The sequence below is a fragment of the Nematolebias whitei genome, chromosome 10 (genome assembly GCF_014905685.2).
Source record: "Nematolebias whitei isolate Nwh7 chromosome 10, NemWhi1, whole genome shotgun sequence".
In the NCBI taxonomy this organism is placed as follows: domain Eukaryota; kingdom Metazoa; phylum Chordata; class Actinopteri; order Cyprinodontiformes; family Rivulidae; genus Nematolebias; species Nematolebias whitei.
The window spans coordinates 26,408,786-26,434,169 of record NC_056507.1 but is presented as its reverse complement, the minus strand read 5'-3'; the positions used below and the strand labels follow the sequence as shown (position 1 = coordinate 26,434,169).

General features: G+C 40.5%; 2 protein-coding genes across 2 annotated transcripts in view; one reads left to right on the top strand and one right to left on the bottom strand.

Moving 5' to 3' along the window:
- fkbp16 (FKBP prolyl isomerase 16) overlaps positions 1 to 3,843 on the bottom strand; it is a 48,462-nt gene extending 44,619 nt beyond the window's left edge. Inside the window, exons 1-3 of the mRNA XM_037682886.1 lie at positions 3,069 to 3,843; positions 2,615 to 2,784; positions 1,373 to 1,461 (exon numbers count right to left, since the gene is read on the bottom strand). Coding sequence (XP_037538814.1) covers positions 1,373 to 1,461; positions 2,615 to 2,784; positions 3,069 to 3,474 — 665 coding nt within the window. The 5' untranslated portion in view covers positions 3,475 to 3,843. The remainder of the gene's footprint in view (positions 1 to 1,372; positions 1,462 to 2,614; positions 2,785 to 3,068) is intronic.
- Positions 3,844 to 6,365: 2,522 nt separating this feature from the next.
- The window catches only part of LOC119415721 (RNA polymerase II elongation factor ELL), a 39,513-nt gene continuing 20,494 nt past the window's right edge, over positions 6,366 to 25,384 (top strand). The window contains exons 1-3 of the mRNA XM_037682885.1: positions 6,366 to 6,517; positions 10,370 to 10,417; positions 21,440 to 21,567. Coding sequence (XP_037538813.1) covers positions 6,380 to 6,517; positions 10,370 to 10,417; positions 21,440 to 21,567 — 314 coding nt within the window. The 5' untranslated portion in view covers positions 6,366 to 6,379. The remainder of the gene's footprint in view (positions 6,518 to 10,369; positions 10,418 to 21,439; positions 21,568 to 25,384) is intronic.

Sequence of the window (25,384 nt, the reverse complement as noted above, 5' to 3'; positions counted from 1 at the left end):
TGTTGAAGGAAATAATTAACTGTTAGACTAGACATGATATTAACAGTAACATTTACATTTATTCTACAGCTAAACTTACCTGAGGTCTGTGAAACTATGCATAGCTTTTTAGCAAAAATACAAACCTTGAGTGACTGAAGACAATCAGATTTAAAATAAACTGCAGAAGAGCTGGCATGAAGCCCTGATTTTCCACCTTGCTGTTCAAATAATTTAGACTCGGCAGCACACAACCTTAATCAGTGGCATCAAAACAATCATTAACCAGCCTCCTGCCGCTTCCCTCCCCACACACAACTCAGGGCGAGACTGTAGTCAACAACTCAGAGACTCCTCGTCCTCACCTCTCACGCTTCTTGTTCTTCACCGAGCTCAAAAACACAAACAGAACCTGCAGTGTAGCACAGGGCTTCAAACTAAAGCCAAACACACGCTCTCTGCACTAAATGTTCAGTACATCTGCATTTTGTTGTCAGTTTAATCTTCTCTGCTTCACTCTTTGGTTTTCAACAAAAGGTGGACGTTGAACTTCTTTGCTTTTTGCAACTTTTTCAGGCTTTCGCCTCCACATAAACATAATTATATGCAGGTTCTCTGCAAGTAGGACTGTGATATCGACATGTGGCAAAATGCAAGTGAATGCTTTATTTTAGGGTTTATCAACATGCTTTGTGCTTCAGCTGACATGTTGCACACATGGCTTTAGGCTGAATGTTTGAAACTATTAATGCTTGCACAAATCGAATGGCAAAGTTGATAAAGCCATAAATTTGCTGTTTATGAAATTTTAATAAAAAAAAAGTGATTATTTTTGCCTCGGTAAACCAGTTTTGCTCAAAATCCCCAAACGAAAACCCAAAATAAATCACATTGACAAAATCTGAAGGTTTATTAATACACACAATTCATTTCTTCAATGCTGGGCATTATTCAACTCAAATATTCTGTTATTAATTATTTCATGGTTACTAAGAGCAAACAGCTGAACAGTAAACAGGTTTTCAGCAGCAAATCACCAATCTCCTCTGTGTTTATACTGGCTCTTTAATGGTGCAAAGGTTATAAACCCAAGCCATTGGCTGTAATAGGAGCAGTGCTCTCCCATAGGTTAGGAGGTTACAAACACACCACTGATAGGCTGCATCTGAACGGTGTCAGGAGGAAGCCATCTGCTCCTGTTTATGGTCCATTAACCCTGCTACCCCTGGATACTCAGACTGCCCCCACAGCAACAGGTTCAAGAGGCCAAAGATGAGATTTAGATATTATTAGATTTGAAGAAGAGATAACTGTTGGTGTCATGTCTTCGCTTCAGTGCGTTTTCTCTCATTTGCACAGTTACATTACGGAGGAGTGACTGGAAAGTCCTTACCTTCCCAGAAGTTCGTAGGCATACTGGGAATCTGCCAGCAGTAATGCGATCTCACCCTTCTGCATGGACATGACACACTCCTCCAGAGCCTGCAGTGTCAAGAAACACTTCTTGGAACACTTACTGGAAAGGTTTCATGTCCAGCTTATTGCACAGTTAAACGAAAAAGTGAAAGCACATCCGAACAACTTTAACGAGACTGATGTAAATGCCAGTAAATTGATTAGATAATGTATGTTTTGTTATTTTATATTTCTCATTGAGACTGTCAGTCCACAGTTTTAGTTTTAGCTTTTTTTTAAATGGTATAATGCTCAAAAATCTTACATGAACATTAAAGACAAATGTTTTGACTCATAAGATCTTTTTAAAGCTCAAGATTATTGAACACTGAGCTTGATGAATTTAAAAGAATCCATAAAAATCCTCAACTTTTCTTTTAAAGATTTTTGAACTACAAATTTACCCATCCATCCATCCATCCATTATCTTTACCCGCTTATTCCATTTTGGGTCACGGGAGTCGCCCATGTCCAGCAATCACTGTGCGAGAGGCGGAGTACACCCTGGACGGGTCGCAGGTCCATCACAGGGACACATAGAGACAAACAACCATTCACTCACTCACCTAGGGACAATTTAGAGTTACCAATCAGCCTAACATGCATGTTTTTGGTCTGTGGGAGGAAACCGGAGTACCCGGAGAAAACCCACGCATGCACGGAGAGAACATGCAAACTCCACCCAGAAAGGCCCCTGGACCGGGGTTTGAACCAAGGACCTGCTCGCTGAGAGGCAGCAGCTCTACCAGTTGTGCCACCGTGCTGCCCAAATTTACCCAAACACCATAATATTGACAACCGCTGCCTTGACAATAAAGCATGGTGCAATTTTAACGTTAATCATTTAATTTGGGCTATAAAGAGGTCAACAGCCACAGTCTTCATCTTACAATAATTTGTAAGTGTTGGTGAGTACCGGTAGTTCTGAACTTGTTGAGCATCAGCTTTCCCTTTAGCATCAGCTTTGGTTTTATGAAGACTAGAAAATGAGTAGGAAAGCGCATGCTAACATGAGAACTGTGAGCTTTCTGCTGCTAACATTTAACATTTACAGGCCCATAAAGCCACCAACACAGGCCTGTAGTTTAACTGACCTACTTCTGTTGATCACTGTGTGAGATGATACATAAACCAATAACAAACACTCAATAATGATCAAGATCCTGTTAAAAAGTATCACCTGAATAACATCCCTCTCCCCGATCACAAAGACTAGGTTGCAGTCCTTCTCCACAACAGTACGGTCCTCAAGAACGCCCTGCATCCTCACAGTGACCTCCGTACCCCAAGATGGGTGTGGGACTTGTGGATCACCGGCCTCAAGCACTTTTTTCCTCAATAACTGGTCTTCTGCAATGGGGGGAAGGGGAAAGAAAATACAGTAAAAATCAGGACCGATATACTAACTGTGGATATATATATATATATATATATATATATATATATATATATATAGTATATATGTGCACTGACACAGCCATAGAGACATGATTTCCATCACATTTTGGTGTTTTTTTTATTTCTGTGATTTAAACTAGACAATAACTGAGAAGATTAATGATGTTTTTCAGAGTTAACAGACGTCAGCTCTAAAGTCTATACAAGAAACATGCGATTACAGGTCGTTGTCTCACCTGTGATGTTCTCCCAGTCTTCTGCTGCAAAGAGCTCCTTAAAGGAAGTAGTCGTCCACTCCTCTACAGCATATTCTGGGAAGAGAATCTCTGCTGAGCTGTCCCACTCCGACACATCGTCTTCAGTTGAGGGGTCTTGAAATCGTACCATCTTCCAGCTGTTTGTTTCCTTCACTTTCTTTCTCTCCTTGCATTCTGTTTTTCTGCTCTCCTGCTCCAAACGAGGTGAGTTTTTTAACTCAGTGCCTTTACTTTTCTTTGCACAAACGTCTGCGTCAGCCTGCTCTTTCCCAGACCGCAGCTCATTCAGAGAGTCACCATCAGAAAGTTTATCACTTACCTCAGGTGTTATAAGGTCCTCTGTGCAACATGTCTCCATTTCTCCACAGAGAGCCTTGGAGACCATCTGCTTTAGTCCCAAAAACAGATGATCCTCTTTGCTCAGTTGAAACACTGAAATACAAGTTGCTCTCCCTCACACCTGCACTTTGTTTAAACTAAAAATATCTTCAAAAAGTCACATTTCCAACAATCCATGTTGTGCTTCAGTAAATCCAACATCCATAAATTACATCTTCATCTTTGATTTTTGAAATTTGTTTTGCCTCCAGCTGAGTAAAATCCACAGCTCTGTTGCACTTTGACCCCTTCTCCTCACAGCTTCTATCCTTCTTTGTCAACTTCGTTCACCGATGTGGCGGCAACAGAAAATGATCAATGTAAAGAACCTGTGCAGCACAACGATGCGCTCGCAGCCAGCAGGGTTGTGCAGTGGTAATCTACAGGATTAGAAGGGGGGAAAAAACATAATCTGCCAGAACGTCTGTAAGCTTCTTAATGACTTCACTGTCCTCCCGTATAACGTTGTTTCCATGTGTGCAACGTTGCAATATCTGCTACTAAGATCATTGGATAGGCGTTTTAAGTTAGTTTACTTGGCGTCACACTGAGAGGTATTTATTTTCTCTTTTTAAGAAGTGTCACATGATTCATTAGGCTACACTACAGCAACCGACCAGCTGTACAGAAAACACAGTAATGAACCATGAAAGTTAGAACATAAGGTCATGTGACCTATTGTTGTAGTGTTTTGGTGGTTGTTTATACATCTGTACTTCATTATGACGCTGTGTTGCCGTTGTTAAACATGCATATTAAAATTTGATATTGTTGTGAACAAATAAACATTCCATTCTTCAAAAACCTTTATTGTAACAAGCATTGACAGTAACTTTAAACCAGTACTTTAGATTTTTTGATGCAGGGATCTGTGGAAACTTTATGAAAAATTAATATCTTCCCTGCAGCTGATGGCTTTTTGAATGACCTCAGTTTGGAGAAATGAAGTTTAGTTTTGATTTTAAAGTGATAATCTTACAGCTAGACCAGCCCAATAAGAGTCTATTATTGTCATCATAAAATTACTCCAATCTTCAACATTTCAATGCCGTTTAGGCAAATGCTACTTTACATTGTTCCTTACATATTTATATTCTATATAATTCCTTTTTTTTTTTTGCAAAGGCAAAAACGTTTAAATTATTGAAAAATGCTGTTTCTAACTTAATTGTGCTGCTTACAATCAAAATTATTTACTTGTGTTGCAAATTCATTTAATCTAGTTTTTCCCATTCAAACTCAAAATCATAGGATTTTTGACACTTTCCACACAGCACTCATATATTTGTATACATAGATTTTACACACAAATTGGTAAAAAAAATAAATAAATAAATAGCCCTTACTCTCTTTGTAATAAAAACTGTTTTACTAGTTTTAAAGCTGTTCTTTAAGCCAGAGCAGATTTAAATAAGACAAATTATATTTTTGACACCAAATTTCCTTAACACATACATATATTGAGTAAATGTTTGCTTTCTCAAAATGCTTCAAAACAATATGAAGCTTTCCTAACTCTACCAGTTGTGTATACCCATTATAAATTATTACTTCTCGGTCTGCTGCCTTCATACATCTCCTCATACATGTCACTGCGTGAGTGCAGCTACAGCGTGCGCTCTCATGACATTATTACCTGCAGTGTTCCCTCAGTGAGGACTGAACTAGACAAAAGAGCCTTCTCCTACTCTGCTCATGTTTCCTGGAATATCTTGCAAAAAGATCTGAAGCTCTCGACCTTGACCTCTCTAAGTGGCTTTAAACATATGTTAGGCAAAAACCAATGCAGACATGTTCCTGTTTTTAGTTTCCTAAATCGCCTTATAATCTAGCTGGTTTTGTTTTTGCTACTATTTCTCTTGATTGTCCTTTTGGTTGCTATTTTGTTTTGATTTTTTTTTTAAGAGAGAGAGAAACAAATTTGTATGCCTATGCCTATTTAATGACTGTCTATTGTTGTCGTTGTTATCCATTGCTGTCATCACTCTTTGTTAAGAAATCAGGTCTCTCTTGTAAATGAGTCCCCGAGGATCAATGGGATTAATCTGTCTAAAAAAAAAGGTTGAAAGAATGACAATAAAGAATCTCTGAAAGAATACATTATCCACCAAGTGTGCATTTTAATAAACTATCTCACACTTTATGATCAAGTTAAAATGGGTTTAGCATTAACCACTCATTTTCAAACGGTTTGTGTATAAACTTGTAAGTTATAAAATTTAATATTTTTACAAAAACAAATAAATAATCAACCTCTCTAGCCAAATTATTAAAATACTTGGCTACAGCTTTAAAAATGTCATTGCTAATTGCATGTCTTTGGCTCATTTGACAGTAAAATTAACTCAAATAACAATTAAAGTGCCATATTTGCAGGTTCTGGGTCACACATAAACTGTTGTCACTTTAATCACCAAATAATGACTCCACTAAGCATTAGCTTAAGTAGCATTCTGAGAAATATAATTCATTTGTGTGGAGACCAGTGTAAAAAGGAAACAGATAATCTAAATGTTTTGGCTAAAGTCTATTTTCAAAACACTCCTTGTATTTATTTTCTCTTGTGTATAAGTGTGTGCAATGAGAAAACACCTAGCATGTTTACCTGAACCTGGTTGGAGAGTAAATTGGACCTTCACGCAGACCCAAAAAACATCAAACACCAGATAAACGCTGACTGGAAAAAGGCCTGAAACAGACCCAAAACACAAGTTGTTTTCTGTTGCTTTTGCTTTGTTTGCTTTGCTCGAAACCTAGTTTTGTTTTGTTTACCCATTGCTATTTAAGCTAGTTCGTCTATCTGTGTGAGCGCGTGAATGTGCGCGAGTTTGTCAGGAGTTATGTGTGTGTAAGCCACGCCCCCACGTCGTGACGTCGGAGCAGAATGTCGCCTCTGGGCTTCAGTTGTAGAAATGGCAGCGCTGAGACAGGAGCATCGGTTCGGACTCTCCTGTGGCAAAATCAACAAAAACAGCCCGAATCAGAGTCTTTATCACGTCAAACTCACTGACACCGCCATCCGGACCCTCGAAGCCTACCAGAACCTGAAGGTACGCAAAAAAAAAATCAACTTTAGAGCCGCTAATGTGGCTTTTTTCATGTACGTTTGTCCTCCTTTTTATCGTGTCCAAACTTAGGTGACTGATTTAGAAACACACGACTTGTATTTTTTACATTTATTTTTGAATGGAAACAGCACTAAAGTTTAAACACTTGTAGGCTGAATGTTGTCGATACATCCACTGGTGGCAGTGAAATCTGGTCCTCCTTCGCTTTATTTCCCCGACCTACACCGTTTATCAAAATTATTTAGAAATTTTCGATGAATGAGCAAACTTTCAAGGCACTTCTTTAAACAATTAAAGTCGCTTCAAGCTGGGGGAAAAAGAAAAAAAAAAGAGATCCAGATTTAATTTAAGCACGTCTTGTTTACCAACCTGCTTAAACGCCAAGAGAAAAAACATTAGTGATTTCACTTTAGCTTTAAACGCCTGCTGTTTGACGGGAAAGAGACTTATTCGGTAAAATGTAAAAAAAAAAAAAAAAAAAAATGCATGTTCGTTAAAAATGCGATTTAGTAAAAAAAATCTAAGACATTTTTTTCACTTGTGCAGCTCCAATGAGCAAATTCATGAACAAGTTATCAGGCAAATTATTCGTCTCCTAAAGTCCAGAGGGGGTCCTTGTTTTATTCCCTTTACGGTTTATTAGATTCGAGCCAGATGATTTAGTCTGTCCCAGCCACAGTGGTGTTTAGAGCAGCGTTTGATAAGACAGGTGGGTCAGGACTCTTTAGTCGTGTTTGCTCCTCATTCCCGGGTCGGGCTCAACTGGACCTGGACCGGCTCGCAGGGTTCGGACGCTTGTTTTTGTTGTTTTCTGCCCTTTACACGCCTGGAAGCCCGCCCATCTCCGGAGCTCATTGGTCCGTGAAATGGAGTTAAAACTCCATAGTCCGACAGCTTCCTGCAGAACTGAGCAGAGGTTACTTGCAGAAAAAAACAAAACTTTTTCCAAGTCAAACACCACCAGAAGATGCCGGTTCAGACCGCTGGATGCCCATAGGATTAATATAAGATGTCCGCATCAGTTTCAAATAAAGCTAACATTATCCTGTTTATCTAAAAAAGTTAAATCTGGTCCTCTGGACATTCATGTCCCCCTCTTATAATGCTGTGATTGCTAGCATCACTCAGCCCTCTGTGAACAGTAAACAGCCATCAGTGTGCTAATGACCCATTGTTAGGCTGATGGTCCTTCTTGAGCATGTGATCAGCTGGTTTTGGTTGTCAGCAGCAAAACTGGTTGATCCACCCTGAGAAGGTGCTATTTAAGAGACTGAGCTGAATACAGCTCCTCAGACTGAGGAAGTCTCTTGGATGAGAGACGAAACGTTTCTACATTTTTTTGTTGATTTGCTTTGTTTTGTTTTTTTGAATGTCCAGAGGACCAGATTTAACTTTTTTAGATTTTTCTACCTAGATTATTGAGCATGCATCAGGATATTATCCTGTTTACATCAAATTATTGCTGCAAATGAAGGATGTGTTATAATGATTTTCTCATAAATGCTCTGTTTAAACATTGATTTCTAAATAGCACTAAATATGCGTCACTCACTACCAAAAGTCTACCTCATGACTTTTAATAAATGGCTGAAATAAGCAGAATCATGTTTTGTCATGAATAATTAATTGTTTACATTTGATACTGAGCCTGGTTCTGCTGGAGGTTTCCTCATGAGGGAGTTTTTCCTTTCCACGGTTGCCTTTGTGCTTGCTTATTTAAACAATATAAAAGCCTCAGAAAAACTGTACAAACCGTACAAATAAATTAATGTTCACCTTTTATTTGTATTTAGCCTTCATAGAAATTTGAAATCACTGTCAAAAAAAAAGCTCAACTTTGTCAGTATTAAAAGTTTTAACTTTAAACAACATAACCTAACAGCCCATGTTTCTCTTGATACAGCTGGGGGTGTTGTTGCAGGGACACGTTGGCTCAAACTTATTGTGCTTCATCTTGTGACTCTCAACATATTCTATCGAGTGAAAACTCTTCAGATGAAGCAAGTTCGATGTGTTCCCGCCGCTAGTTGGAACGACTCTCCGTCACATTTTGCAGCACACTGACTGAAACCTGCAGTTTATCGGATCTTAAAAAGCCGAACCACGTCCACACCGAAGAATTAGTCTTTCCTCTCTTATCAATGATGTCATCTGCTTTCTCTTCGCTTGTGATATCTTGTTCAGTCACATTCTGACGGTAATGAGCACTCATTTTGAAGCCAAAACTTAACTCGCGTTGGAGGTTAGCCTAGCCTGCTACCGCTAACGCCTTCTGGACTCGAGCTCTTCGTAACATCTACGTCACCACGCGCTCACGTAGTTGTGTCGCGGCTTTTTCTGTTCGGGTTGAAACTGAAGCGGTCGCTTCAACCCGAACAGAAAAAGAAACGCGTCAGTGAAACGCTGTAATCATATCGAAATGTCGAAAATGTGCTTAAAACTCATATCACCGTTATTGAATGAAAGTATAGCGCGACATATATCGATACAGAATTATTGTCCAGCCCTGTGCTTGCTCAAGATGAGAGTCTGCAACGACGTTAGACTCAAAGCATTCTGCTCCTCGTTATTAACTTGCTTTTTATGCGTATGAATGTTTCTGTTCACTGCCCTGAGATGACTTGTGTTCTGACTTGACGCTATAAAAATAAACTGAATTAAATCGAATACTATAGTCTATTGAGTTGGTAAAATATTCCCCAGATGTAAAAGGTAAAGTTCTGTCTTTTTAACTAAAATGACGAGAGTCATTTTGAGGGTGGAATTGAAGCGGTGGAGAGCGTTTAAAGTAAAAGTTGGGCCTAAAATCATTTGCAAATGAGCTGTTCTGACATATTCCTAACTATCTAATGGCCACATTTTTGTAACTATAACTGATCACAACAGATTGTCATATTTAGTTGTTCATAAAGGCGAGGAGTATTTGCTGTTTTCCAACAGTTTTTACAAAAACCCTGATGAGGTTGAATTACATTAACCCCGAAACATTCATTTAATGATGTAAAAACTCTTAGAAGCATCCAAATTAAAATCAAAAGCACACAAAATTGCAGACGTTGACCGTTATAATTGGTTTAAACTAATACAAGATAAAAAAAATAAATAGTTGAAATACGTAATTTACCAATCGCAGTGAGGTTAAGTCACAGAAAAACACACCGCATTGAAAGTGAGCAACAATTCACACTTCAGAAATCACTGCAAGTTAAACTTTGTCACTTAAGAAAAAAATGCACCTTGCTTACTTGTCAAAACGCGTCATATTTAACGTTTAACATTAACTCAAAACCACTGTTTCTCAAAGTTGTCTTCTTCCTTTTTAAAGTAACATGTTTTCATCTTGGTTTGTAGAAAATGGTTCAGGTTTGTTCTGACGGGTGTAAACGCTGCATGACTTTACATACAAAGTGACTTCCTGTTATAGCTTGTGTTTTAGGGTTTTTCAAATATTTTCTATCATTTATAAACGGGTCATAGGAGCTTTGGTAAAGTTTAACAACTGTTTTTCTAATGTGAAAGTGTAATAAATGTAAATGACAGCTTCACATTTTGTTCTAAAAAATGTGTTTGTTTTTTGTGTGGCCGCTGTGAACCTTTAGAAATCAAGCCAGCCAATGGCCAATATAAATTATATCAAAGTATATTTAAAAACTCTTAGAATAACTTAATTTTCCTACTTGGTAATTACATATGAACAAGTATGGCCAATTGCTAGATTGCTGAGGCTCAAATAAAGGCAGCATGTTCTCACGTATAGTACGTTGGTTCAAGAGATTGGAGATAAATGCAATTTGGGATTAACATTTATAATTTCCTCTTTTTTCCCCCTCTCAGGCATCCCTATCGAATCAGCCAGTGGTCTGCTTCAAGGGGAGCCAGGGGGTAAGATTATTTTAAGGTTTTTTTGATTTGGAGCAAAGTCACAGCAGATTTAGATTTATTTTTTTTTTTTTTGGTCATCATATTTTATTATTTTATCATCCAGTTGTCCCTTCCATGGACCCATAGGGAAGTCGGTTTAAGAGTTTTTCTCAAACATTGGAATAAAGTTGATGTCAAGATATTTTTGTAAACTGCTTTCTTCAGTGGATTAGTTCAAACAGATTATGTTTAATGTGCCACACCTCACAGCCTGCGGGGAAAGATGTCATTAATTTTTCAGTAATGCTCAAAAATCCTGTATTAGGCATGTTTGTACAGACACCAGGTGCATAAAGCCTTGGTACAAAAAGTGAGCGCATTCCTTTGAAGTAACCAAAAGAGAAAAATTCCTGTGTCGGGCCACATTAGCAGGGTCAGTACTACACCCTCCTCTCCACTGCTTGGTAGACTACATATTAGCCACACATTTAGTTCTGTTTATAAAAAGTGGTTGTAATCCTTGCGAGAGCTGATTTGGTTAAAGTGACTGCTTTGGTCAAAAATGTTGTCCAAGTGTGGTCATGTGGGCCCAGAAGCCCAATGACAGAGCACACAATGCTCCTCCGGCTGCTAGCCAGGTTACTGGGTCAGGATTGCAACTGGGGAGGCTTTGTTCTGGGAGGGGGGAGCAAGTAGGGGAGTTGGCAAACCCTGGGGAGTCCTTTATGCTGCCACGCCTGTTGTCTCTGTGCAGACATGAAAGATCTGAAAGCTGACGATCTGAAAGGCATGCAAGCTGACATTTTTATTTTATTAATAAGATTTTATATATATATATATATATATATATATATATATATATATATATAATTGGTTTAAAGAAACAATGTTTGTAAACACTGAATGAGCTATCTGCAAAACTGACTAAAGAACAAGTGGCTTGTTAGCGTATTCATGTAAAGCAATGTTAAGTGAGGGCAAGTTAAGTTTGCGTTAATCACTAAAAAGGATTTGGTGAGTATATCCTGGCACATTACATATTCAAATTACTTTGCAGAATTCAAGCATGGTCTCCCTCCCCCTCTGACAACAGTCGCAGAGCTGGATGATTGGGCATTAATGAGCTAGCTACAACCACTGGTTGTGGGGGGAGGCCAGATTAAGCCATTATTGGTTGGCAGTCTGGCATAAAACAGGGATTTTTGCATCTACATCACACATGTAGGTATGGGTTTGTACCTACTAGAAAAGCCTTGTGTCCAGTTGTCAAGTTGCACAAAGTTCAATAGGTCATGTGTCCAACTGTGGAGCTTTATCACAGCAAACACAACTGCCTCATTTTGATCACTGCCCTGCCTGGCCCATGTCACATTTCCTGTAAAGGGGCACTTGTAGGGCCACAAAAACCAGAGGAATTCTTCAAATCACTGTCCTGGCATCACTCCAGCGCTCAGCGGTGTCGGGGGCCGAGGCTCCTATCAAGAAATAGCACACTGAGGTTTTCAGCTGCTTTTTCTGCACATAGCCCTACTATTGTAAATCGTCCTGCCAAGCTTGTAATCATGGAATGAAAGACACAAACTCCCCAGAGACCTCTGAAGTTGGCATTTAAAGCCTACTGTGCAACCTATAAATAGTATTTTTTTAAAAAGCAGCTTATTTTGACCAACACTTTATTTTACTCCTCTAGGTAGGGTAAAGAGACTTGAAACTGGTTGTTCCGTACAAACTGGAAGGGTCTAATCAGTAAATTGCATCTGGAATAAAACAAAAATTAGACTCTGGATTGCTTTATAATCACATGGGATTTAGAATTGCATTCTGAGCTGGTCTGGATTCCCATGGCTGGAATTTCACATCTTAATGCTTATTTTCCTTGGAGGCTCTGTCCATACTGCTCGATGGCATGGTCCGAATTCTTGGAAATGGACCTTGTAAAGTAAATCCATGTGGTTGAGTGCTTATTGATTAGCAAACATGTGTTACTTAAGAACAGGACATATTTCCCATATATTTTCAGATTTGTTGCTGGATTCACAAACTTTAGTTGGATGCTGAATTTGACCAAAACATGGCAGAGCTTTACCATCTATGTGCTTTATTAATTTACTCTTGCATTGGCTGGTTTTATGAGTGTAACATGTCGGTAGTAAACGTACTTTACATTTAAATTGCGAATGGTTTACTCTGTCAGTGATTCATCGGTTTGGTTTCCTTCTCGGCTGATAAATGTTGAAGAGTGGTTGTTTTTGTTTATAACCCTGTCTTGTTTTTATGTGCACAGCTGTCATATGAAGACAGCAGAGCGGGGATGAGGGGAATGTAGAGGTCCTCTTTAAAATAATCTCATGACGACTGTGCGTGAAGGCAGGGCTTCCCCTGGGTTCCCTCCCGCTGGCCCTCTTGATTATTGTACCATTTCACCCCATGCTTTGGCTGAATCCTTGGGAGACATCAGGGCTCCTATCTCACACATGGCTGCTTTCACTCTACCCCCACTTCCTCTCACGCTCGCACTGAAAATAAGCGTTTGCACTGTGCAAGCGTGTACGTGTGCATGCACATACAGATATTTTTTCATCTTTAAGCTATTAGAATAACAATAACAGGAATGTGGTTTGATATCATCCTCTCCCAGAGGCATAGTAGTGAGAAGAAAGTTGTCTCGTGTTTCTGAAAGGGCGCACGTCGCTCTTCATCCACATGCGTTCGCCAACACCAAAATCCCTGCGTTCTGCAGGCTCAAGGCCCTCTGTGTCTTTCAGTCCTATTTAGGAACAAGTTTTACAAGATCTTATCATTAAATAACTTTTGGATGTGACTTGACCAGCGTTTCAAATTGGGACATATAAAGCCCCCGTGGTCTTTAACTAATCCAGCAATTATGTAAATACAATCCTAGATGAAAAACAGAACACTGTGCAGTTATCGTCTTTATGACTTAACAGAAATTAAACCAAAATGCAGAAACTGTGTGAAAACTAACTTAATACCACAATAACTAGTAGAACTCTAAAAAAGTTAAATTTGGTCCTCTGGACATTCAAAAAAACAAAACAAAGCAAATCAACAAAAAAATGTAGAAACGTTTCATCTCTCATGAGACTGAGCTGAATACAGCTCCTCAGACTGAGGAAGTCTCTCGGATGAGAGATGAAACGTTTCTACATTTTTTTGTTGATTTGCTTTGTTTTGTTTTTTTGAATGTCCAGAGGACCAATTTTAACTTTTTTAGATTTTTCTACCTGGATTATTGAGCATGCATCAGGATAACTAGTAGAACTATATTTTTTTTATCAGTACAGTAATCACTTTTAATCATCGTCTTCTGTAAGACCTACAGTAATCACATCCTTGTGGAAAACTTCAACCCACTCTTTCTAACCACATTGTTAATCTTCATTGGGGTTTGGAAGCATTCGTGTTACAAACAACTCTTCTAAGATCGTAAAGAGCATGTGCTTCAGGTTGAGGTCTGGACTTCGACTGGGCCGTTGAAACACCTTGGCTTCTTAATTTTTTTCAGTCGTTCTGTTGTAGACTTGTTGCTGTGCTCCAGGTTCTTGTCCTGTTGCATGACCTTGGTTCGGTCAAGCTTTAGCTGTTGGGTAGACGACCGCCCGTTTTAATGCACCTAAACTTTCTCACTGTGGAATGACGGGTTTCTAATTGTTTAGAAACAGTGGTCCATCCCTGCTGGACTGATGTGCAACGTGAAATGCTTCTCTAAGAAAGTTGCTGATGCATGTCCCTGTTGGTGTTCTGGTAACACATGCACCTTAATAATGCTCCAGACCAGCTGTCAGAATATCTGTTCACACTTGTTATTGAAAATGCTTTTAGTTAGAAGCACTTGGTTGATACTTGCACTCTGAATCCAATTGACAACAAGGATGTATTTCAGTTTTATACACACTGCTTCCTTTTGGCCTAGTTTTGTCAAATGACTATGACAAGAATAGACTGATAGGCTTGCCAATTAGGTCAATTGTTAGCCTTTAAATTACTGGGCGTTCTAAATTCATTAAAAGGCAGGTGCACAAGGAATTGTTAACTCTGCCACCTTTTCTGAACGTGCTTCCTACAACGGGGGTGATATTTTATTTATTTATTTATTTATTTGGTGGGATTGATGCCAAAGTCAGCTGATGGAAATATAATGTCAACTTTTACAAGAACAATGTCATATATACAAAATAAGTGTCTCAGACCAGATAGGAAATGGTACTTTTTGAGAAAATTTTAGAACTCAATTCAAAGTGAGCCTTTAATAAACTATAGCTGAGGTGAAGATGAACTGATAGGCTTCAGGGCTAAATCACACAATTACATAAAATAACAGTTTTTTTTATTTATTTTATCAAAATCAAGTAAACTAATTTATATGAATAGTAAATTGTTACATTTAAAGGCCCCAAAACAAGCAAACAAATGGGCTTTATAAATCCTTTTGCGTTTCCTTCAAAAGTTATTTAAGTTTTTAAAGTACTTTCCAAAAGCACAATCTTGGAATTGTTGAAGGATTACAGACTGACTGCTAGTGTGGAGAGAACGGTCCAGTAATGGGAGTAGAGTATAGCTGTCCAAGTGGGACAGCTCAAGTGAAACAGCAAGGCGTCTACAAGGAAATCACATTACTGGGTTCGGTGTGCCTAAGCTGGTCTGATAACCAGCTGTAAAAAGGAATTTCCTGACTTTCAGACGCTGTCGCCATCAATTCTAAATGACTCGAAGATAAATGTACAAATATATGCATTTTTAAAAAAGCACTGATTAGATTGAGAACACTTTTATTCAGAATATTTATATAATTAAAAAACTGTCACCAACGCTTCCATATTATCTGATTACTGGTGTGTATGTGCCATTTGCATCCATTCATAAATGTGTGAGGGTATCTACGAGGAGGGGTGGAAGTGTCGAGGCGAGCGTTCGTTGAGGTTGACAGATTAACTCCAGCTTTTAGGAGAGGAAAAAAACCCCACAGATTCTGCTTGGCATAACAGGCAGTAACCTCGGGGGGTTGTTTGACAGTTGCCCATCCCCACATCCCTGCTCTAATTCGCGTCAGTCCCCCCACCCCACCCCCCAATTCTTTTGCTTTTCCTGTATCTACCAACCCCCCTCGATGAATAGATCCTCAAGCATCAGGACCGTCTCCAACCAGGCTCACAGTGAGCACGCTCTAAAAGCTCTGAGATGCTTTGTGTACCACGTGTTTATTTTTTAACATCTGTTTTGCAGGGGAGTTCTAGATCATGCTGTTCAGTTCTTGAGTACAGTGATTGGGAATAATTAATTTCATCCATGCTTCTCGGAAATATTGTTAACATCAGTGCATTTGCTTGACTGCATATGCCACCAAAAGATTCATCAGTAAAATAATTGAAACACGCATGCTTCTTCCATGTCCCTGCACTGAGCTGTGCATTCCTAGAAGAAGAGAACTATTTAGAGCCATTTGTCATGCACTGGCTCTACTGGGAGTCACTGCTACCTCTGTCGCCTCCATGCACACACCCAGACCTCCAATCCCTCCCTTTACCACCCAAGCTCCACACAGCCACACGTCCCTGCTGGTCATGAATAATCCAGGCAGCCCGACAAGCCATTGCACTCAGCTTTGTGGTGGGGAGGGAGAGGAGCTTGAACAAAAGACAGGCAGCTCACAGAGCAGCTCTGGTTGAGTAGGCTCAGTTGAGAAGACAATGGTAACTAGTGTCACTTCAGACACGGGCAGGAGGCTGAGACTTCTGAGTAAATCACATATCCAGGCCCCTGTTCCCTTTGCAGTGGTGCCATGCCAAATACCAGAGCTTTCCTTCTGCGGAGCAGAGAGAACGGCAGAAAGAGAGCAAAACTATCCTCTCATCATTCCCTACAGATGTTTGGGTCTTATTCTACAAAGCACAGGACTGGCTAAAAGTAGCTCTCATCTGTACGCTTTAGTTGTTTTGTTCTTCTTTCTAAATTGCAGGGTTAAGAACTGCATTTGACCTAACCCAAGATAAATAGTTTAAGCTTTCTGGAACAGTTACAGAGTTGTGTGGCTCTGGCAGCACTGCTCATTTGTATGATTCAAATACTTGGCAGAGGATCAACCGTCCACCCATTTTCTTTTTTACCTGCTTCTCCTTTCCAGGTTGCAGGAAGCTCGTGTCCATCTCTAGCAGTCACTGTGCGAGAGGTGGAGTACACCTGGCCAGGTGTCCAGTCCATCACAGGGTCACACGGAGACAAATGAGACGATAAATCATTTTCACTCTCTTGCCTAGCCACTGTTTAGAGTTCCCAATTAAACCAACATGCATGTTTTGGTCTGTGAGAAGAAACCAGAGTTCCCTGGACAAAAACACGCATGCACAGGGGGACTGTGCAAACTCCACCCAGAAAGGCTCCAAGCCAGTTGGCGATCTTGCGCCCTTCTCTCTGAAAAGTGACAGCTCTAACCACTGCACCACTGTCCTGTCCTTTAAAAGGAACTTGTAAAATAAATCCATGTGGTTTAGTTCTTAATGGTTAGAATAAGCTGCACATAAAACGTGCTCAGAGTCTCCATTTAGTAGCTCTGATTGTAACTGTCCAACTGCTACACTAGACTCGTGTCGGAGTGACGAGGAGGATTACAACACAATACTCAGCACGAGCTTAACATTAAACTGCTGGATCTTTTGAACAGACACAAATTAATAGTGTATTCTGATCAGGGTCATTCCCAATCAAGATTCTTTTTGAATTATAATCTTGAGATTAAGTGTCAATACTTCAACACAAATAAGCAATTTATTGAATTTTTTCGTTAATTCTGAACTGATGAAAATATACTAATTATTTTTTTCTTAATTTTTGTTTGCTTTTACAACGGGGAGAGATGAAGCAGAAATAAATATTCTATTGCGCGTTATGCAAGTCGCATACAGTAAAAGCATCTTTTTCTAGGACACGTTATTTTTCTTTGCTTGTTTTTTTAAGAAAGCCAATTTGAAACAATAGTTATTCTTATTTCAACTTTGAAGACCCAAATATCTCCTGAATGACTCGGCTCTACCAGAAACACATGCAGCCTAACTGGAGCTTCTGTCTGCGACATGTGCACACATGACTCCTACTTGACCTGCGAGTGCTGGAGCTCCGTTTCTCAAGCTGATATTCGTTTAGTATAATCTGATGCTTTGCCATTTAAAAAAAAAAAGTCCTGTTTGCAGTTGTTGTGACTTATTTTTCCTTTTAATAGTTTCTTGTTTGCTCATTGACAATTCCATGTTGCGAGTCCACAAAGTCTGGCTGAGAACGGCTTCTGCCGACATTCAACCTCAGCCGTTAGTTGGATATCTGACCTCACTGTTGCATGTGCCCTGTGATAAAATGATCTCTGTCTGCAAGGCAACACACAATTTCACCCTCGGGGATCAGAGGCGAAGATTCATTATGGAAAAGCCCATGACTCAGTATCTTTATGTAAATCCACACCTACTACTTGACCTACGGGAGAGCAAACCCGTTTCCACATGACGCATCATTGATTAAATACATCTAAAGTCAAACCTGATCCAATCAGGGTGGGGGTGTGAGACGATGAAATGTTGGCTGTGGTAATTGTTGTATTCTGCTGTGCTGATGGTTGTAAGGGCAAACGTCTGGCTGTTGACACTACACTACATCTGCTGAGTTGGCTGCTGGTATGCAGCGCAAATAACAGACTGACCAGGTAACAAGATTATACCTCTAAAATGTGAATGATAAAATGAGAAGCTGCAATTGCAAAAACTTGAACTGTATTCAATTTTTAAAACGTGTCAGGTTTGACAGTAAAATTGAAATCTTACTAATTTGCATTGTTAAAATTTAATCAAAGTAATTACTGTATTTTCTGGCATATGAGTCACAGTTTTTTGCATAGATTTGTCAGTCCTGTGACTTATAAGCCAAAGCGACTTATATACGTTTTTTTTTTCCATATTCATAACGCAAATTTTGACTGACGCTTGAAATTTCTAAGAACTGCAACAGCGAGTGCTCCTGTGTGCGCTCGCTTCACTCAGCTGGTGCAGGCGGAGGAACGCTGGAGAGCTGGCGGCTCCTGGATGGATGGATGGATGCCGTTTTAACCATTTAATAAATGCAACTTGTACGCCGAAGCAACTTATATGCTGGAAAGTACGGTAATCGATAGTTTGTGGCACGGTGGCTCAGTTGGTAAAGCTGTTGCCTCTCAGGGAAGAGGTCGCCAGATCAAATCCCATCTGAGGACCTTTCTGGGTGGAGTTTGCATGTTTGCTCCATGCATGTGTGGGTTTTCTCCAGGTACTCCAGTTTCCTCCGACAGACCAAAAACATGCATGTTAGACTGATTGGTAACTCTAAATTGTCCCTAGGTGTGTGAGAGAGTGAATGGTTGTTTTTGTCTCATTTGTCTCTGTGTCCCTGTGATGGACTGGAGACCTGTCCAGTGACTGCTGGATATTGGCACCAGTGAACCCCATGTCCCGAAAAGGAAGAAGTGGGTAAAGATGTATGTATTTGTTTCTTTGGCTCAAATAGAACATTTGTTTTAATTGTTTATAGTTGTTGTTTTTTTTTTAAACATTCAGTTTTAGTTTTTAGTTTACATTACAACTCAGTGACTTAAAGGTACAACTTTTTTGTTCACCTTTTATATATTTTAAATACAATTTCAGTTTTTCGATCTCCAAATCACAATAAAAGTCCTCTAAGGAAAAAAATGCCAAAATGCTAACAGGTCCAATTACAATTCAATTGCCTGCAATTCAATTTAGTTTGAATTATTCTAACACAATCTAATTATTGGTCAGCTCAGTACAGTCATGTTTGAGTACACATTCAATACAAGAGAAGAAAGATGTCACATTTGACAACAAAAAAAATCCTAAAATGTTGAGCTGTGATAATGAACAGCCATTTAACATTTTTCTTTTATTAGAATATAATTTAAAATCTTTTATTATGAAGAAAAAGTGAGTAAAAATATTTGTGCATGCCTTTCACCTTTTATATTGTATTTGCGCTTACTATAAAGCCTTTTCTGTAAATACATTTACTTGTATAACTATTTTAACAACTTTTTTGTACTATACTAATAAAATTTTTAACAAACAAGTTATGAACTTTTTATGGCCAATTTTTGATGATTTTTCCCCCATGCTCATACTCATACTTTCTGCACACCAATCCGGCTTCTTCCCTTGGATTCCTACAGATCAAACCACTCCAGTTCAGGTTATTCTGGTTTAGTAAAGCACATGTTTCTCTGTTGTCATACATCATGTTTAGGGCTGCACGTATGATTAGAGATCATCTGATGAAGGCTCTCCTTCAGGAATCAGGAGCTGGGAGCTAATGGGTTAAATGACATATGGTTATAAAGCTTGAAAACGAAGCTGTGAATGAAGTGGGGGTGGGGGCGACGACCTCTGAACAGTCTGACCTGAGTGACATTGATTAGAATTAGAATATGAAGTGTGCACGGTGGCATGGATTGGGGTGACAGGCAAATTGAATGCACGTCTGGAGGGGGGGCTCGTGTTGCTGCTATCAGCTGAAAGACGGGACGTGGTGGCACTATTACAATGCTAAACGTGTAAACTTTTCATCATGTTGCTTTTATTTGCATCCACTGTCATTTAAAACTTTTAATGGATTCTTTAGGACACGTCTTCCTGGTGTGTGTGTGTGTGTGTGTGTGTGTGTGTGTGTGTGTGTGTGTGTGTGTGTGTGTGTGTGTGTGTGTGTGTCCTCGCCCGCTTGTTTTGTTCATCATCCCCATTTAGCATAAAAGCCACAAAAAAAAAAATGCATGTGACTGCTTCACCACATTGTGCTAACAGTCCGACATAAATAGGTCAAAATTAATGGTCAGCTGTGTCTTAAAAGTCTCCAGCCTTGTGAGCTGCTTTGTGTTGACATGGGTGGACTTGTGCACATGAAGGAAAGCTGGAGGCGGATGGGGGTAGGGTGAATGGCATGCGCTGGGTTTCAGGAGAGGAGGAGGGGTGTCGAGAAGTGGGGTTGTTCGTTGGTTCTGTGTTGAGGGGGAAATAAAAAATAAATAAAAAACTGCTTATGGCTTTGCTGCATGACTGGGCATTTGTGACAGCTAAAGTCCTGGCTGTCACAGCTGCCAGGGGCACTTTGCTGTCAAACACAAGGCTCATAATCAATTACAAGCATTAGCTAACAAGAAGCTTTAAAGTCCTCTAACCTAAAGCAAATGCCTGCTTGGGTAGGAGTTGCACCACAAATAGAGGTTTAAAAAAGTGACCGGGACACTCTATTGACAAAAGCACTAAATTGTCTGTTTTCAGACTGAGACGCAGCTGCAGGCAGTGTAGCAGAAAGCCACTACCCGATGCAGTTTACAGGACATTTTACCTGCAGGTTAATGACTTTCTATGCTGAACTATCCTTTTAGTGGAAGTGGGTTTTCAGGTCATTTTATGTAACGGCTATCTGACAAAGATAGACTTTGCACTGTTGGTTTGTTTGCTGTAAGGGAGTGATGGTAAGTTGGTGACAGAAAAAATTAACCCCCATCAAAAAGAAAAGAGGTGCCTTTTGTGTGTTTGTTGTGTTTTGCCCTTCAGACAGTTTCCTGTCATGGCTGGGACCGTAGGTCGTCTTTCCTGACCTGGGAGTTGCCATGTAGCTTTAATGACTCGCCCGCATGACAGATTATTTAGGTCATGTTTACTACATAAAAACATCTAATGGTTGTGCTCATGTGTTTCAGTCATTTTACTTGTAGGATTTTATTTTTTTAGATTACATTGATTTGGTGCAGGCAGCTTCTGGGAGGGATAAAATTATGCTTATTACATAACTCGCCACTCAAAATAGCAAAGCTCGCAGATGAATTCAAGCCCATCAGAGAACACTAAACTGTTAAAGGTTAAATATTAACATGTCGTGGCTGTGGTACACACCGCTGCCTTAATGCTGTCTTTTATTCTCGAGACTTTTATTTGGTTAAATATAATTTACCACCAGTCATAATCTTTGTTTTATGTTTCCGTTTGCCTTGTGTAGTACGTAAAGATCCCAGCGCCGACCCCCGAGTCTCCAGAGGGATTCAGAGTCTTCTCGTTTTACCTATCCAGTGACAGCAAAGACAAGCCTCAGTCCAGCTTTGACTGCATTCACCAGTACGTCTCAGGGTAAGCAGCACTCTTTCCACTGTCGACCACAAATGGAATTTGAACTGAAGCTGGAGTCCGTCTGAAACCACAAGGCCTGACCAAACACTGACCTCTCCCTTCAACTTCACAGTATGCCCGGCCATGTTTAGCCTTAAAAATACTTATAGGCTGTCATACCTCAGGTGGATAGATACATATCGTTTGTGACTGTGTAATAACAAAGAGATAACATAAAAGTAAGTCTTTAACTTCTATAACCTTAGACCAATTTGTAAAGTTAGTTGGGATAAATCCATTTACCGGGACCTATTGTTGCTTCTACCCCGATTCATAGTTTGAAGTCACAAATGTTGGCGGTTAAAATACTGAAGGTGATACAGCATCAATCATCATTGATTAATTTTATATAAGCAGATGTTATGTCAGTATGCAGATATAGATGTAAGAAGTTATCAATCCTGCAACAGGCTTCAACATATACAGTATTGTTATGCTATGTGAGACGGGGTAGAGGCAGGGCAGCCGGAAGTTCAAGGTTTGATCCCCAGCCATTCTTACATGTCGTGGTGTCTCTAAGCAAGACACCTAATCCCTAATTGCTCCCCAGGCGCTTATAGCTGCCCACTGCTCCACCTGGGTGTATCCCAGGTGTGATGGGTTAAATACAGAGAACCAATTTCGCCATTGTAGGGAAACATACGAGGATGACATCACATAGCACTTTACTTACAGTGCCTTGCGAAAGTATTCGCCCCCTTGAACTTTTCAACCTTTTGCCACATTTCAGGCTTCAAACATAAAGATATAAAATTTTAATATTTTGTGAAGAATCAACAACAAGTGGGACACAATCGTGAAGCGGAATGAAATTTATTGGATGTGTCAAACTTTTTTAACAAATAAAAAACTGAAAAGTGGGGCGTGCAATATTCAATCAACCTTTATTTATACAGGTAAATCCCATTGAGCCTCGAGGACTCATTTACAAGAGAGACCTGATTTCAACAAAGAAAGATGACAACAGCGACAACAATAAACAGTTATAAAAAAGCATACTACAGTATTTTTTTTTTATTATTTTTTTTTAACAAATAGGATGGCTAAAAGGAAAAGGTAACAAAACAAAAAACAGCTAGATTCCAAGACAAATGTAGAAAACTAACAACAGGAACATGTCAGCATTGGACCCTGCCAGGTGTCCAACAGATTCTTAAAGACACTTAGAGAGGTCAAGGTCGAGAGCTTCAAATCTTTTTGTCAGATATTCCAGGAAACGTTGGTTACGTACTGTAACCCCAGATTCTATGAGTATAAGCGTAGCCCTTTAAGGCCTTCGCTTTAGTGGGTTTATCCCGTTATGCAGAGCATAAGCACTGAAAAAATTAGTCCACGCCCACCTGCTGTGTGGGCCCCACCCGGTCCGTATAAATTACGTTAAGAGCGGGAAATCGGCTCCCAAAATAGCTTTTTCTTCAGCCATTTAGGAGCCAGTGAGGCCCGACGCTTAAAGGGCTACGCTTATACTCATAGAATCTGGGGTTACAGTACGTAACCAACGTTCTATGTCGTATAAGCTTCGCCCTTTAAGGCCTTCGCTTTAGTGGGTAAAGGGCGAAGCCGATGTGGTCCTCGCCTCACTGGGTCCATTCGAACACAGTAAGAAGCGGAAGCTTGCCCAAAAAACGTCTTGTCACCCAGCTCCCCGTGTGCATAAACTACGCATCGCGTAATTATGTGCCATGCACAGACGCATGTTGTGTAACTATGCGTTCTGACAAGCATGAATACCCCGGAAAAACTTTCAACGGGAAGAGGAAGTTGAAAAGAGGGGGGGAGGGGGGCATGAACCAACTGGTTCATGGCTGAACAGTATAAACAGATTAATGTCCATGAATTGATAAATAATCAAATGAACTGATTGGTAACAATAATCATGAACTGATTAGTGACAATAGAACCAGAAACACAGACACAACTGTGACTGATAACAACATCTCACACTGTAATGCATGCAGACAGAAGTGAGCTTAAACAGAGTTCCATGAGAACAATAATATTCATTCTGTTAGAGCACTAAGGACAGAATGTGTCATGGAACGAGCCGTTACATCACGTAGGTAAAAGCGAATAAATGAGCAGGGTGTTGACCATGCAGCCGCAGTGCAAATGTCCTGCATTGACATACCATTATGCAGAGCAATCGAAGATGCGATACCCCTGGTCGAGTGTGCTTAGAGGTTGACAGGAGGCCCTAATCTGATGCTCTGTAGGCTTCAGAAAAAAGGCCTCACACAGCCAGTGTGACAAGCGCTGGATGGATAACGGCGACCTGCAGAAGCATCTCTATAATGCACAAACAATTGTTGAATTTGAACGCATTGCAGCTGTGCGCGTTACGTAACACGTCAACGCCTGCACCGGGCAGAGAAGATGAACAGATGCTTCCCCTTCTGATCTGTGGGAGGGAAAAAACCCCTCCAACGATATCACTCTTGATTTAAAAGAGCTCGTGATGTTTTAGGCATAAAAGCTGGGTTGGTCTTAAATCAGCTGAGCTGCCCGTCAGCCTAATTCTAAGGCATGACGAAGCAACAGAGAGGGCAGATAAATACTTACCCTCTTAGCGGGTGTTAAAACCAGCAACAGGGCTGTTAAAAGAGACAAGAATTTAAATGAAACCTGATCCAGAGGCTCAATTGAAGCTTTGATCAGGGCTCGCAGGACCAGCGTTAAACCCACTGTGGAACAAGTGGGCGTGAAAACAGGCCTACATCTCTGTACACCTTTTAGAAACCGCTTCATCAGCGGGTGATAAAAGCTGTTCTGTCTCCAAACCCTTTGTGGCAGGAAGAGATGGCTGCAATCGTACGTTAAAGCGTACTGAAAGCCAACTCCCTATCCATCAGCTGTTGTAGAAAAACAACACGCCGCCTAAAAGGCATGAAGTGGTCTCTAAACCTTCTCTGTGCACCAGCGCTGAAAAGCCGTCCCCTTGATGTGTACAGAACTGTGGTAGATGCAGCACGTGAATCTTGAATTGTGCACACTATCTCCTGAGGGAGACCCATCATCTAAGTGGAACCGCTCAGCGGTCAGACCCACCGGTGTTGACCTATTTCTGGGTAACTCTTGGTCGCTCCTCCTGCCTGAAGGAGAGCATCCTTCCTCCATGACAGTTCCACGGCGACCCAACAACAGACGTTGCAGGCCTGGGAACCATAGTGCGTTCACACGCCGGGAGCCACCAGGAGAGCTGTCAATCCCTCCTCTTGAACTCGGTTCATGGACCGTAAAAAAACAGAGGAGGTGGGGGGAAAGAAACGCGTAAAAAGCGTTTTGGGCCACCGACTGTGAGCAAATGCGTCCCCCCCCAGCGATGGATCGTCTCGCGGGCTCAGGGAAAACCGTAGTTGACATTGAGCGTTCTTCTCACATCGCAAACAGGTCCACAGCTGCTTTGCCAACTTCTGCTGCGTCTGAAAACATCAGATCCGGATGGAGGATCCGGTCCACGTAACGTGGGCCGCCCTTGGACGTCACATCAGAACACCGGATATGTAAACCGCTCTAATAAAAGCAGGTTTTGATGAACCCAACTCAGTAGCTTTCGCACAATGTGTAACATCTGGGCTGAACGCACACCCTGATGGTTATGTACGCAGCAGTCATCGTGATGTCTGTGTGAATCAACACGTGTTGATTCTGTAGCACAGGAGCAAGGTGTTGAATCACATTCAGTACTGTGCGACACTCCAAAACATTGATGTGGGCTGATGTGTAGTGGGGCCACAGCGCCCCTACTGCTTGAGATAGGTATGCCCCCCCCCCAGCCTGA